We start from the raw sequence: 14314 nt of genomic DNA on the forward strand, positions 1-14314 counted from the left end.
CTTTATTTCAGGTTAATATGTTGCTTTAGTCTTGTTAGTCAGTGTTTTATTTTTCATTGGTGTTTTTCTGTTTTATTCCGTGTTTTTTTTATGGTGGAGCCGAAATGTGCCTCGTCGAAACCTCCTTCTCTCTCCTCAATGACTCATGTTAATCTATAATGCACGAATCATCAATTTCTCGCCATCAATATACTTATGAATAATTAATGAGTTGAATTATGGACATTTTTCATCAATAGGTCGATTAAAATTCATAATTACTCACGAGTTCTAGAATCATCCACCACATGACTCACCCAAAATATATTACTGAGGCTGATTATATAGTTTCTTTTATTTGTAACTTATGAATAATTAAATAATGAGTAGCTAGAAGGGTATGAATATCTAATTACGTTAAAATATATATAATAATGGCGGTAATTCTTTAGGCTCGTGGGCTGTCTCCTTGCCGCCAAACCACAACATTGCAAGGTGACCGCTGGGAAAGTTCCTCGTGGACGCTGATTTCACACCTTTATTGACCTTCCAGACGCACCTTAAGGTCAGTGAAGGTCAATGAGAGGTCAGGTCAGATGTACAATGCTTCCTAACCCCTATATGAGACCTGTGAGCTTAGTAATCTTAGTGAAAACGTAGCCTAGAGAATGTTGGGTCATGGTTTGTGGTCATATTTAAGCTGAATTTACACCTTTATTGACCTTCTACATGCACCCTGAGGTCAGTGGAGGTCAAGGAGAGGTCAGGTCAGGGTCACAATACTTTCTAACCCATATATAAGACCTGTGAGCTTAGTAATCTTAGTGAAAACGTAGCCTAGAGAATGTTGGGTCATGGTTTGTGGTCATATTTAAGCTGAATTTACACCTTTATTGACCTCCCTGACGCACCCCGAGGTAAAAGGAGGTCAAAGAAAGGTCAGGGCAAAGTCACAATACTTTCTAAGCCATGTATAAGGGCTGTAAGGAGATAAATCAATATAAACGTAGCCGAGAGAAAGTTTTGTCATGGTTTGTGGTCACCAGCTGAAAACAGTTTAGCTCCTCAAGGTCCCGGAAGGTTAGGTGGAGGCAAGGGAAGAATGGAGAGGCTGTACTCTGTGTGTCTGTCAAGGTGTCTGTGTGCCAGCAGCTGTGTGGAGGGTAGGAAGTGGAGGCTGTGTTTATTAATGTGTGTTATTTACCCCCGTGTGTGTGTGTGTGTGTGTGTGTGTGTGTGTGTGTGTGTGTGTGTGTGTGGAGGGTAGGAAGTGGAGGCTGTGTTTATTAATGTGTGTTATTTACCCCCGTGTGTGTGTGTGTGTGTGTGTGTGTGTGTGTGTGTGTGTGGAGGGTAGGAAGTGGAGGCTGTGTTTATTTATGTGTGTTCTTTCCCCCCGTGTGTGTGTGTGTGTGTGTGTGTGTGTGTGTGTGTGTGGAGGGTAGGAAGTGGAGGCTGTGTTTATTAATGTGTGTTATTTACCCCCGTGTGTGTGTGTGTGTGTGTGTGTGTGTGTGTGTGTGTGGAGGGTAGGAAGTGGAGGCTGTGTTTATTAATGTGTGTTATTTACCCCCGTGTGTGTGTGTGTGTGTGTGTGTATCAAGTTCTATATGCCTTCCCTCCACCTCTCCTTCTCCTCCTTGTGTTGTGGTGTACGCCTGATGGGCCAGCCTCCCGTGACTCACTCGGTTAGCGTGGTACCTCTCTGGCACACTGGTTAAAGGGTGGCTCTCCCATCTCGCTGGTTGTGGGTTTGATTCCCGGCGCTGGCGAAACCTTTCCTTGTCTGAATTGATGTCTGGTGTGTTGTATGAGACGCTGGGGTCGGGTGGAGGCCTAGGGAGGGAAAATTCGGAGCAGTATACTCTCTCTTCCTTCTCCTCCTCCTCCTCCTCCTCCTCTCACTTCATTATAAGAGGAGGAGAAGGAAGAATACAGGAGGAATGTTGTGTATCATTGTAGTGGGGAGGGAAGAAGAGGAGGAGGAGGAGGAGGAGAGGAAAGAGAAAACGGAGGAAAAAGTTGAAATGGAAAAAAACAATAATTAGAAAAAGAATAAAGAAGATTAGAACAGGAGGAAGAGGAGGAGGAGGAGGAGGAAGAAGAGGCAGAGGAGGAGGAGGAGGAGGAGGAGGAGGAAGAAGAGGCAGAGGAGGAGGAGGAGGAAAGAGAAAACGGAGGAAAAAGTTGAAATGTAAAAAAACAATAATTAGAAAAAGAATAAAGAAAATTAAAACAACAGGAGGAGGAGGAGGAAGAAGAGGAGGAGGAGGAGGAAGATTAACGTGTACCCCCCCCCCCCTCTTCCCTCAGGTCCGCCCAGTAGCAAGATGTCTTCCGAGGTCAAGCATCCACAATGTAAGATCGGACCTTCCATCCTCAACGCCGACCTGTCCAACCTTGAGCAAGCCTGTGTTGATGTGAGTGTGTGTGTTTGTTTGTTTGTTATCCTCCTCCTCTTCTTCTTCTTCCTCTTCCTCCTCTTCTTCCTCTTCTTCATTCTTTTCATTATCTTCCTCTTCTTCATCTTCATTCTCTTCCTTCTTCTTCTTCTTCTTCTCCTTCTTTCTCCTTCTCTTTATCTTCTTCCTCCTCCTCCTCCTCCTCCTCCTCCTCCTCTTTTTTATCTTCATTCTCTTCTTCCTGTTGCTTGTTCTCCTCCTCCTCCTCCTCTTCTTCCTCCTCCTCCTCCTCCTCCTCCTTCTTTCTCCCCTTCTCTCCATCTTCCTCTTCCTTCACCTTGCCCTGTCTTCTCCTCCTCCTCCTCCTCCTCCTCCTCCTCCTCCTCCTCCTCCTCCTCCTCCTCCTCTCTTCCTCTAAATCACAGTGGAGCATATTTACTTTGTTTACCGGAGAGCAATACTAATCTCTCTCTCCTTCTCCTCCACCTCCTCCACCTCCTCCACCTCAGATGATGGCCAGCGGGGCGGACTACCTCCACCTGGACGTGATGGATGGCCACTTCGTCCCTAACCTAACCTTCGGCCATCCTCTCGTGCGATGCTTAAGGCCGAAAGTACCAGATGCCTTCTTTGATATGCACATGATGGTGTCTAATCCGGAGAAGGTTAGTGCTTGAGGGGTCATATATATTTCCCTCTGGTGACCTTGCTAGCGTGTTTTGACCCCTGTGTGACCTGGTAGGGATGCACTGGTCATCTAGCCATAAGGTCATGTGGTCTAGGGGGTCATATGAGGTCAGGGAGAGGAGATATCAGGTCAAATATACAAGTTTCTACCTGATTAAATTTTCTCATTCTGCAAGTTCGGTTCATATATTTTTCCCTCTGGTGACCTTGCTAGCGTGTTTTGACCCCTCTGTGACCTGGTAGGGATGCATTGGTCATCTAGCCATAAGGTCATGTGGTCTAGGGGGTCATATGAGGTCAGGGAGAGGAGATATCGGGTCAAATATACGAGTTTTTACCTGATTAAATTTTCCCATTCTGCAAGTTGGTCATATATTTTTCCCTCTGTTGACCTTGCTAGCGTGTTTTGACCCCTCTGTGACCTGGTAGGGATGCACTGGTCATCTAGCCATAAGGTCGGGAAGCATTGGTCATCTAGCCATAAGGTCTTGTGGTCTAGGATGTCAAGTAAGGTCAGGGAGAGGAGATATAAGGTCAAATATACAAGTTTCTACCTGATTAAATTTTCTCATTCTGCAAGTTCGGTTCATATATTTTTCCCTCTGGTGACCTTGCTATCATGTTTTGACACCTCTGTGACCTGGTAGGGAAGCACTGGTCATCTAGCCATAAGGTCATGTGGTCTAGGGGGTCATATGAGGTCAGGGAGAGGAGATATCAGGTCAAATATACAAGTTTCTACCTGATTAAATTTTCCCAGTCTGCAAGTTGGTCATATATTTTTCCCTCTGGTGACCTTGCTAGCGTGTTTTGACCCCTGTGTGACCTGGTAGGGAAGCATTGGTCATCTAGCCATAAGGTCATGTGGTCTAGGGGGTCAAGTAAGGTCAGGGAGAGGAGATATAAGGTCAAATATACAAGTTTCTACCTGATTAAATTTTCCCATTCTGCAAGTTTGGTTATATATATTTCCCTCTGGTGACCTTGCTATCGTGTTTTGACCCCTGTGTGACCTGGTAGGGATGCATTGGTCATCTAGCCATAAGGTCATGTGGTCTAGGGGGTCATATGAGGTCAGGGAGAGGAGATATAAGGTCAAATATACAAGTTTCTACCTGATTAAATTTTCTCATTCTGCAAGTTCGGTTCATATATTTTTCCCTCTGGTGACCTTGCTAGCGTGTTTTGACCCCTCTGTGACCTGGTAGGGAAGCATTGGTCATCTAGCCATAAGGTCATGTGGTCTGGGGGATCATATGAGGTCAGGGAGAGGAGATATCAGGTCAAATATACGAATTTCTACCTGATTAAATTTTCCCAGTCTGCAAGTTCGGTTCATATATATTTCCCTCTGGTGACCTTGCTAGCGTGTTTTGACCCCTGTGTGACCTGGTAGGGAAGCATTGGTCATCTAGCCATAAGGTCATGTGGTCTGGGGGATCATATGAGGTCAGGGAGAGGAGATATCGGGTCAAATATACAAGTTTCTACCTGTTTGTGTGCGTGTGTGTGTGTGTGTGTGTGTGTAATTTCTCTGTATTTCTTTATATATGGGAGTATGATTGCTATACTTTTTATATATCTTTTTATTTATTTATTTATTTAGTCTATAGAGCGATGCCTTGCTTTACGAGTGTTAGGATTTACAAGGAAGAAAAAATCCCTTAATATTGGTGGTGGAGGAAGATGGGTGGAGGCTAGGGACCGGGAACAGTGGAGGAGGCTCATATCCCATCCACCCCCCACCCCCCACCCCCCCCCACCACCACCACAGGGTATAAATGGATGTTAAACAATGATGATGATAAAATCCCTTTCCGTACGAACATCAGGTAAAAGTTGTACAATATCTCAACAGTTTTTCTCCATTCCTATTTTTCTTTATATGCAAGCACTCCACATCCTTCCCCAGTGGGTGGAGCCTATGGCGGAGGCCGGGGCGGATCAGTACACCTTCCACGTAGAGGCCACGGATGAACCCAAGGCCCTGGCGCGGAAGATCAGGGAGGCGGGGATGAAGGTGAGGAGGAGGAGGAGGAGGAGGAGGAAGAGGAAGAGGAGGAGGAGGTTAGGGAGAGGATATTAAGAGAATGAGAATGAGAGAGAGAGAGAGAGAGAGAGAGAGAGAGAGAGAGAGAGAGAGAGAGAGAGAGAGAGAGAGAGAGAGAGAGAGAGAGAGAGAGAGAGAGAGAGAGAGAGAGGAGGAAAGAAGAATGAAGTATGTAGATAGAAAAGGAGAGAGAGAGAGAGAGAGAGAGAGAGACAGAGAGAGAGAGAGAGAGAGAGAGAGAGAGAGAGAGAGAGAGAGAGAGAGAGAGAGAGAGAGAGAGAGAGAGAGAGAGAGAGAGAGAGAGAGAGAGAGAGAGAGAGAGAGAGAGAGAGAGAGAGATGGAGGAGGAGGAGGAGGAGGAGACAGAGAAGGAAGGAAATGAAGAAAGAGGAGGAGGAGGAAGAGGAGGAAGAGGAAGAAGAAGAGGAGGAGGAGGAAGAGGAAATAATCAACAAAATGAAAGAGGAGGAGGAGGAGGAAGAAGAAGAGGAGATAATCAACAAAATGAAAGAGGAGGAGGAGGAGGAGGAAGAAGAAGAGGAGGAGGAGGAAGAAGAAGAGGAGGAGGAGGAAGAGGAAGAATAAACAATGAACAAAATGACCTTCCCTTCTCCTCTCTTTCCCCCCCCAGGCTGGCGTCGGCGTCAAGCCCAACACCCCAATCGACGTGGTTGTTCCGCTCATCGACGCGGTGGACATGGTGCTGGTGATGACGGTGGAGCCAGGCTTTGGGGGCCAGGCCTTCATGGCGGATATGATGTCCAAGGTGGAGTTCCTGAGGCGGAAGTTCCCCGAGCTGGACATTGAGGTGGATGGTGGAGTGAGCCTGACCACCATTGATGCCTGCGCTAAGGTGGGTGGGTGTAATGGCTGGCTTGTGGTTGTGGTTGTGGTTGTGGTTAGGTTTGGTAAGGTTTTGGTGAGGTTTTGATTGGGTTTGGTGAGGTTAGGTAAGGTTTTGGTAAGGTTGGGAGAGGTTTGGTAAGGTTAGGAGAGGTTTGGTAAGGTTTTGGTAAGGTGAGTCTAAGGTTTGGCATGCTCAGGTGAGGTTTTGTGTTATTCAAGTGATGTTTAGTAAGCTACCCTAGTGTCAGAAGATAAACAAGGTCATGGGGGAGAGTTTGGGTACACAGTGTTATGGTTTGCATACAGATAGGATAGGTCTTGGTGATGCCAGGATTCAGGCTCTAAATTTTAAGGCCGTGGACAGGCCTGATAAGTCTGTGCCCAGAGGTTAGGTGTTACTGTAAGGTGCTGTCAGAGGCTTTTCCAAGGTTTGGCTAGATATTCAGAAGGTTGTGGATAGGTTTGCAAGTGGTCATTCTTAAGGGTATTCCTGATTGGCTTGTCTAGTGATATTAGGTGTCATGCCTTGCATGAAGGCCGGGGAGAGTGTTTGTACACAGTTGTAGAGGGCCTGCAATATCTTGTCAGATATTCATACAGGATAGGGGAGTGAAATATCTATGTTAGGATAGCTCATCATGTCAAGATAAGGGGCATATGGCTGGTTTGAGATAGGTACTGTACAGGATAGGCTTGACAGAACAGGAGCAGTTTTATCTAGTGTCAGCCTGGTAGCACAGATAGCACCATACAGTGTTGGGTGAAGGTTGGAGAAGGTTTGAGTATGTCTGTAAGGTCAGTTTGTAAGATTTTGGTGTACAATAGGATAGTGGCCTGGTAAGGCCGGGAGATAGTGCAGTGTTATTAGGATAGGCCTGTGGTGTCAGACTGGGTTCTAAGGTATAGCCAGAGAGTTTTGCACAGAGAGATATCTGTACATCAGGAGATATCTACAAGGCCTTGCGATGTCAGTGGCCACCCTGGGTTACCAAAGAGATAGGTCTGGTACATTCTAGTTGATACTTCTATATGTCATTCTCTTGGGGCTGTAGATGATAGGCCCTAAAGGTCATGAGGAGGTTCATACGTCAGGATAACATCCTGTACTAAGGTAAATGGGGAGATAATCCGGTGTCACTATGGGCTGATATCCATACAACAGGATTAGGTCTACATTCTGGCAGAACAGATCTTGCACTGGGTCATGGTTAAGTCAGTCTTGTACAGTCTTTCAGGGGTCAGTTTGATCTGGCCTAAAGGCTCATGAGGACAGATACTGGTCAGGGCTGATATCTACAGGACAAATAGATTATATCTGCAAGTGCCGGTCAGGATAGGTCTGTGTCAAGTCATTATAGGACAATTGTACTCATATCTAAGGGGCTACCAGGATATGGTCTGTACAGCTCAGACAGTGGTCTGGGTACAGGCTCAAGAGATAGTCTTAAGGCACATCTAAGATGTCCACATAGTCTGGCCCAAATGCCTGGGAGATTGTCATTCTGGCACAGGAAACAGCTTCTATAGAAGGCGTTATGCTGTCAGGATTAGGTCTCATACACAGGACAGGCTCAGTGTCAGGACACCCTGGGCTAAGGTCTTCTCAAGCTCCATGGGTCCAAGATACCATCTTAGTAGGGCCAATACCAGTGACAGATTGCCAAGCCCAGCAATAGTCAGACAGGTCTGGCTAAAAGGCCAGGGACAGGGTCTAGCATGTGCTGTCAGTATATCTAGGCTCAAGGCTGAGGACAGGTCTAAGCATACGATTAGGATTCAGGTAACTGGCATACCAGGACAGGCCTGGTATCCAGGAGTGTCAACAGGATTACGCGCCGATTCTAAGGCCATAGAGGATTATACCAGGTTAGGATATATCTGGTATGTATTGAGTTCAGTATGGTAGATAGGGTTTGGTACAATAGGATATCTGGTACAGGTTAGGATAGGGTTCCCATGTCAAGGTTAGATCCAGGTCACCAGGATATATCTCAAGGCTTATAGGGACTAGTCCAGGCTAGATCCAGGCCTAGGTGTTGCTTACATAGGCCCATGTGTAAGGTTTGTGGATTTGTATTCATGTAGGCCAGGATGGTTGTGCGTCATAGATGCTATTTGATCTGTACCAAGGCAGAATCAGGGTCTCTTACATGTGCAAATGATAGTGGTCCAGGTACCAGGACAGGCCTGTGGCCACAGCCAGATAGGCCAGGGCTTGTACCAGAATCATATCTATGTCACAGACAGGTCTCATGTCAGGGTCATGTGTTAGTGACAGTGGCTTGTATTCATACCAGGACAGGTCTGGCAAGGCCAGGACAGGTCTTGTGCGCCAGGACAGGCTCTGGCAGTGCTGCTAGACAGGTCTGTGTCAGCCAGATTATGGCCTAGTACACAGGACAGGTGTCTATACACAGGAGACAGGTCTAAGGCCAGACAGCCTGGTTGAAACACAGGTAATAGCCTGTTGTCTTGCCTTGGGTTAGGACAGGAATAGGCAAGGCCAGGATAGGTTTGGCTACTGTCTGTCTCCTCCTCTTTGTGTCGGGCGCCCAACATGACTCGCAGGTCGGGCAGTGCCGTGGTCAAGGCTGAGGACCCCAAGGATGTCATCGCACGCCTCCGCCAGTCTGTCGTCAACGCTCTCTAGGCTTGGACGTTTGTGGAAGGGAAGGAAGAGGAAGAGGAGGAGAGGAAGGGAAGGAAGATGAAGGGAGGAGGAGGATGGGTGGCACACAGAGGAGAAGAGGGAGAGGGGGAGAGAAGGAAGTCCCATAGTTAAGGCTCTGTAGGAGACGACGGAACGAAGAGGAAGGGAAGGAAGAGAAGGAGAGGAAGGGAAGGAAGATGAAGAGGGGGAGGAGGATGGGTGGCACACAGAGGAGAAGAGGGAGAGGGGGAGAGAAGGAAGTCCCGTAGTTAAAGCTCTGTAGGAGACGACGGAAGGAAGAGGGAGGGAAGGAAGAGAAGGAGAAGGAAGGGAAGGAAGATGAAGAGAAGGAGGAGGATTGGTGGCACACAGAGGAGAAGAGGGAGAGGGGGAGAGAAGGAAGTCCCATAGTTAAGGCTCTGTAGATGACGACGGAGCGAAGAGGGAGGGAGATGATGTTAGTTGTGACGATGGTGGTGTGTTGTTTTTGTTTGTTTATCTCATTTTTTATAAGTTTTAAGCTGTTTTTTTATTTAATTCTCTTTAATTCTGCTCTCTAATCTCAATATAAGCAGTTTATGTATTTCCTCTCTCTCTCTCTCTCTCTCTCCTTCCAATTAATATATACATTCCTCTTAATTTCACCGATCTCAATATATATAACCAATCTGTGTATTCTCTCTCTCTCTCTCCTCCCAATCCATATATACATTCCTATAGTTCGTACAATCATTATTATTATTATTATTATTATTATTATTATTATTATTATTATTATTATTATTGTTATGAAAAGACTGTAAACTTGTATATTGTAAAGAAATCTTGAGATATTGCTATAAAAATTAGTATTATATATATTGTGTGTGTATAATTTGTCTTGTAGTAATAGTAGTAGTAGTAGTAGTAGTAGTAGAAGGAGGAGGAAGGATTTAAGGAAGGAAGGAAGATGAAGGAGGAGGAGGAGGAGGAAGGAAGAAGAAAATTAAGAGGAGGAGGAGGAGGAAGGATTTAAGGAAGGAAGGAAGATGAAGGAGGAGAAGGAGGAAGGAAGGAAGGAAGAAGAAATTAAGAGGAGGAGGAAGGATTTAAGGAAGGAAGGAAGGAAGATGAAGGAGGAGGAGGAGGAGGAGGGAAGGAAGAAGAAAATTAAGAGGAGGAGGAGGAGGAAGGAAGGAAGGAAGGAAGAAGAAAATTAAGAGGAGGAGGAAGGAAGGAAGGAAGAAGAAAATTAAGAGGAGGAGGAAGGAAGGAAGGAAGAAGAAGATGAAGGAGGAGGAGGAGGAGGAAGGAAGGAAGATGAAGAAGGAGGAGGAGGAAGGAAGGAAGAAGAAAATTAAGAGGAGGAGGAGGAAGGAAGGAAGGAAGATGAAGAAGGAGGAGGAGGAAGGAAGGAAGAAGAAAATTAAGAGGAGGAGGAGGTGGAAGGAAGGAAGGAAGATGAAGAAGGAGGAGGAGGAGGAGGGAAGGAAGAAGAAAATTAAGAGGAGGAAGGAAGGAAGGAAGAAGAAAATTAAGAGGAGGAGGAAGAAGGAAGAAGAAAATTAAGAGGAGGAGGAGGAAGGAAAAAGAAAATTAAGAGGAGGAGGAGGAAGAGAGGAAGAAGGTAACAGGAGATAACGGACAAAAAATAACAAAAAAATGATAACAAGGAGATTAAAGGCGAGGAAAACAACAGCATATATTGATAAACAGTGTAATTAATCCCTAGTCCATATTACGCCCCTGGTATCATTGTCATTCTCTAATTATACGGATTTCTCTATAATCTGTCTCTCAAACCCGAATTAGCTAAGTGCCCCCTCCAACCATAACATTAGCCCGGTATCCCTTATGTAGATGGCCTCAGATTCTTACATTAATTATTTCCTAAGGGCTAAAATGATGTTGATTGGGTTATAATGTGTTTTATTTTTTAGTTTTAGGTTCATGGTACAGAGGAAAGGTCACACTACTACCAGGGTCATGAAACTATAGTATACCCTCATGTCCGAATTAGCTAAGTGCCCCCTCGTAACCATAACGTTAGCCCGGTATCCCTTGTGTAGATAGCCTCAGATTCTTATATTAATTATTTCCTAAGGGCTAAAATGATGTTGATTGGGTTATAATATGTTTTTTTTAGGTTCATGGTACAGAGGAAGGGTCACACTACCACCAGGGTCATGAAACTATAGTATACCCTCATGTCCGAATTAGCTAAGTACCCCCTCCAACCATAACATTAGCCCGGTATCCCTTATGTAGATGGCCTCAGATCTTCACATTAATTATTTCCTAAGGGCTAAAATGATATTGATTGGGTTATAATATGTTTTTTTTTAGGTTCACGGTACAGAGGAAGGGTCACACTACTACCAGGGTCATGAAACTATAATATACCCTCATGTCCGAATTAGCTAAGTGCCCCCTCCCAAGCCATAACATTAGCCCGGTATCCCTTGTGTAGATAGCCAGATTCTTACATTAATTATTTCCTAAGGGCTAAAATGATATTGATTCGGTTATAATATGTTTTTTTTTTACGTTCATGGTACAGAGGAAAGGTCACACTACCACCAGGGTCATGAAACTATAGTATACCCTCATGTCTGAATTAGCTAAGTACCCCCTCCAACCATAACATTAGCCCGGTATCCCTTATGTAGATAGCCTCAGATTCTTACATTAATTATTTCCTAAGGGCTAAAAGGATGTTGACCGGGTTATAATATGTTTTTTTTAGGTTCATGGTACAGAGGAAGGGTCACACTACCACCAGGGTCATGAAACTATAGTATACCCTCATGTCCGAATTAGTTAAGTACCCCCTCCAACCATAACATTAGCCCGGTATCCCTTATGTAGATGGCCTCAGATCTTCACATTAATTATTTCCTAAGGGCTATAAAGGAGATTAATTGGGTTATAATGTGTGTTTCTTTAGGTTCACGGTACAGAGGAAGGGTCACATAGGACTATACTTTTGTGATGCTGTTATCAATCATTCCATATCCAATTATTGTTGCAAGGAGAATTAAAACAAGGGATTTCAGCTTTAACTTAACCTTCTAGCATAACAATAAAAGATGAGGAGAACAAAAGCATATATTAATAGATAGTGTAATTGATCCCCATTCCTTATTACGCTCCTGTTATCTCTGTCATTCTTTAATTATACGTATTTTCTCCTCAAACCCGGATTAGTTAAGTGCCCCCTCCCAACCATATCATTAGCCCGGTATCCCTTGTCTAAAGTATACATTTAAAACGATGCATATATATTTTTTTCCTTCACACAGACGTCATAGTAGCACTCATTTTATTTTTTGAACTTGTTAGATATCTTAAAACATCCTTCATGGTGGTTCAAGTTGTTCTTCGCTATCCATAACAGCTCGGTTTCCTATATTTAAATTCTATCTCTCTAACTTCATAAATTCGATTCTCTCATTGAAATAAACGTGGTTATATTATTTAACTTATTTATTACGTTTATTAGACATCTTAAAAGTAACGTGGGAATATATTTTCAAGCTATTCCCGTCCATAACTACAGCTCGGTTTCCTTTATTTGAATTCTACCGCTCTAGCTTAATATTTCCGCTTTATTACTTAATACAAACAAGATAATATTACTTAATTTACTTTCTTAACTAAACTAATATCTTAAAATTAATCTGGTAATATATTTTAAACCCATAACGACAGCTCGGTTTCCTTTATTTGAATTCTATCTCTCTAACTTAATATTTCCGTCTCTTTACTTAACACAAACAAGATAATATTATTTACTTTACTATCTTAACTTAATAAATATCTTAAAATTCATCTGGTAATATACTTTAAACTATAACAACAGCTCGGTTTCCTTTATTTGAATTATATCTCTCTAACTTAATATTTCCGTCTCTTTACTTAACACAAACAAGATAATATTATTTACTTTACTATCTTAACTTAATAAATATCTTAAAATTCATCTGGTAATATACTTTAAACTATAACAACAGCTCGGTTTCCTTTATTTGAATTCTATCTCTCTAACTTAATATTTCCGTCTCTTTACTTAACACAAACAAGATAATAATACTAACTTCACTATCTTAACTTAATAAATATCTTAAACTAATCCCTTCCACTTCAAAATAACGTGTAAAATCCAACATCGCATTTTAACGCTAATAAGATAACGTAAGCAAGCAGGTCACTTAAGGGGCACAAAAGCAACAAGATAATAAAGATAAGATGAATATTTATCACCAAGGGCGTAAGGAAAAGATAATAAAGATAATTAGCGAACAATATCCAGCATCGCAGAATGGTCAGAGGAAAACGGGCTGCAAGGTGGCGGAGGCGGCGGTGGAGGCGGTCTGGAAAAAGTACCTCACAAATTACATTCTGGTGAGCTTATTATCGTGTTTTGACCCCTGCCTGACCTCATGTGGAGTCATTAGTCATCTAGCCTTAAGGTCACGTGGTCAGGGAGGTCATAATAGGTCAGGGAGATGAGATATGAGGGTTAATATGCAAACTTTTTCCTTATTTTCTCCTTCCAGATAATATTTTCACTTTAATATTTTTAGTTCCTGTGACCTTGCTATCGTGTTTTGACCTTTGCCTGACCTCATGGGGAAGCACTGGTCATCTAGCCTTAAGGTCACGTGGTCAGAGAGGTCATATGAGGTCAGGGACAGGAGATATAAGGTCAAATATATGAGTTTCTACCTAATCTGTTCCTTCCATCTGATGTTTATGTCTGCAAGTTGGTCATATTGTTTTAATTATTGTGACCTTGTTGCTGTGTTTTGACCTTTGTGTGACCTCATGGGGAAGCACTGGTCATCTAGCCTTAAGGTCACGTTGTCTGCGGGGTCATATAAGGTCAGGGAGAGGAGATATAGGGTCAAATATATGAGTTTCTACCTGAACTGTTCCTTCCAACTGATGTTTATGTCTGCAAGTTGGTCATATTGTTTTAATTATTGTGACCTTGCTGCTGTGTTGTGACCTTTGTGTGACCTCATGGGGAAGCACTGGTCATCTAGCCTTAAGGTCACGTGGTCTGGGAGGTCATATGAGGTCAGGGAGAGGAGATATAAGGTCAAATATATGAGTTTCTACCTGAACTGTTCCTTCCATCTGATGTTTATGTCTGCGAGTTGGTCATATAGTTTTAATTATTGTGACCTTGTTGCTGTGTTGTGACCTTTGTGTGACCTCATGGGGAAGCACTGGTCATCTAGCCTTAAGGTCACGTGGTCTGGGAGGTCATATGAGGTCAGGGACAGGAGATATAAGGTCAAATATATGAGTTTCTTCCTGAACTGTTCCTTCCCTCTGATGTTTTTGTCTGCAAGTTGGTCATATTGTTTTAATTATGGTGACCTTGCTACTGTGTTTTGACCCTTGTGTGACCTCATGGTGAAGCACTGGTCATCTAGCCTTAAGGTCACGTGGTCTGCGGGGTCATATAAGGTCAGGGACAGGAGATATAAGGTCAAATATATGAGTTTCTACCTGAACTGTTCCTTCCATCTGATGTTTATGTCTGCAAGTTGGTCATATTGTTTTAATTATTGTGACCTTGCTGCTGTGTTGTGACCTTTGTGTGACCTCATGGGGAAGCACTGGTCATCTAGCCTTAAGGTCACGTGGTCTGGGAGGTCATATGAGGTCAGGGACAGGAGATATGAGGGTTAATATGCAAGTAACTATTTT

General features: G+C 43.6%; 2 protein-coding genes and 1 long non-coding RNA gene across 3 annotated transcripts in view; 2 read left to right on the forward strand and 1 right to left on the reverse strand.

The window, feature by feature from the left end:
- Positions 1-484: 484 nt before the first annotated feature.
- On the forward strand, positions 485-9300 carry LOC126988339 (ribulose-phosphate 3-epimerase-like). Its single transcript, XM_050846397.1, has 6 exons — positions 485-544; positions 2293-2399; positions 2891-3046; positions 4981-5088; positions 5750-6048; positions 8533-9300. The coding sequence occupies exons 2-6, from the start codon at positions 2310-2312 to the stop codon at positions 8612-8614; spliced, it is 735 nt and encodes a 244-aa protein (XP_050702354.1). The 5' UTR covers positions 485-544; positions 2293-2309; the 3' UTR covers positions 8615-9300.
- Positions 3216-4323, reverse strand: LOC126988560 (uncharacterized). Its single transcript, XR_007742253.1, has 3 exons — positions 4240-4323; positions 3865-4051; positions 3216-3460 (listed from the first exon to the last, which is right to left on the reverse strand). It is a non-coding gene; the product is annotated as an uncharacterized LOC126988560 (long non-coding RNA).
- Positions 9301-12907: 3607 nt separating the features above from the next.
- LOC126988556 (transmembrane protein 164-like) overlaps positions 12908-14314 on the forward strand; it is a 9642-nt gene continuing 8235 nt past the window's right edge. Inside the window, exon 1 of the mRNA XM_050846887.1 lies at positions 12908-12997. Within this exon, the coding sequence (XP_050702844.1) occupies positions 12915-12997 (83 nt within the window). The 5' untranslated portion in view covers positions 12908-12914. The remainder of the gene's footprint in view (positions 12998-14314) is intronic.

This window comes from Eriocheir sinensis, chromosome 69 (assembly GCF_024679095.1).
Source record: "Eriocheir sinensis breed Jianghai 21 chromosome 69, ASM2467909v1, whole genome shotgun sequence".
NCBI lineage: Eukaryota > Metazoa > Arthropoda > Malacostraca > Decapoda > Varunidae > Eriocheir > Eriocheir sinensis.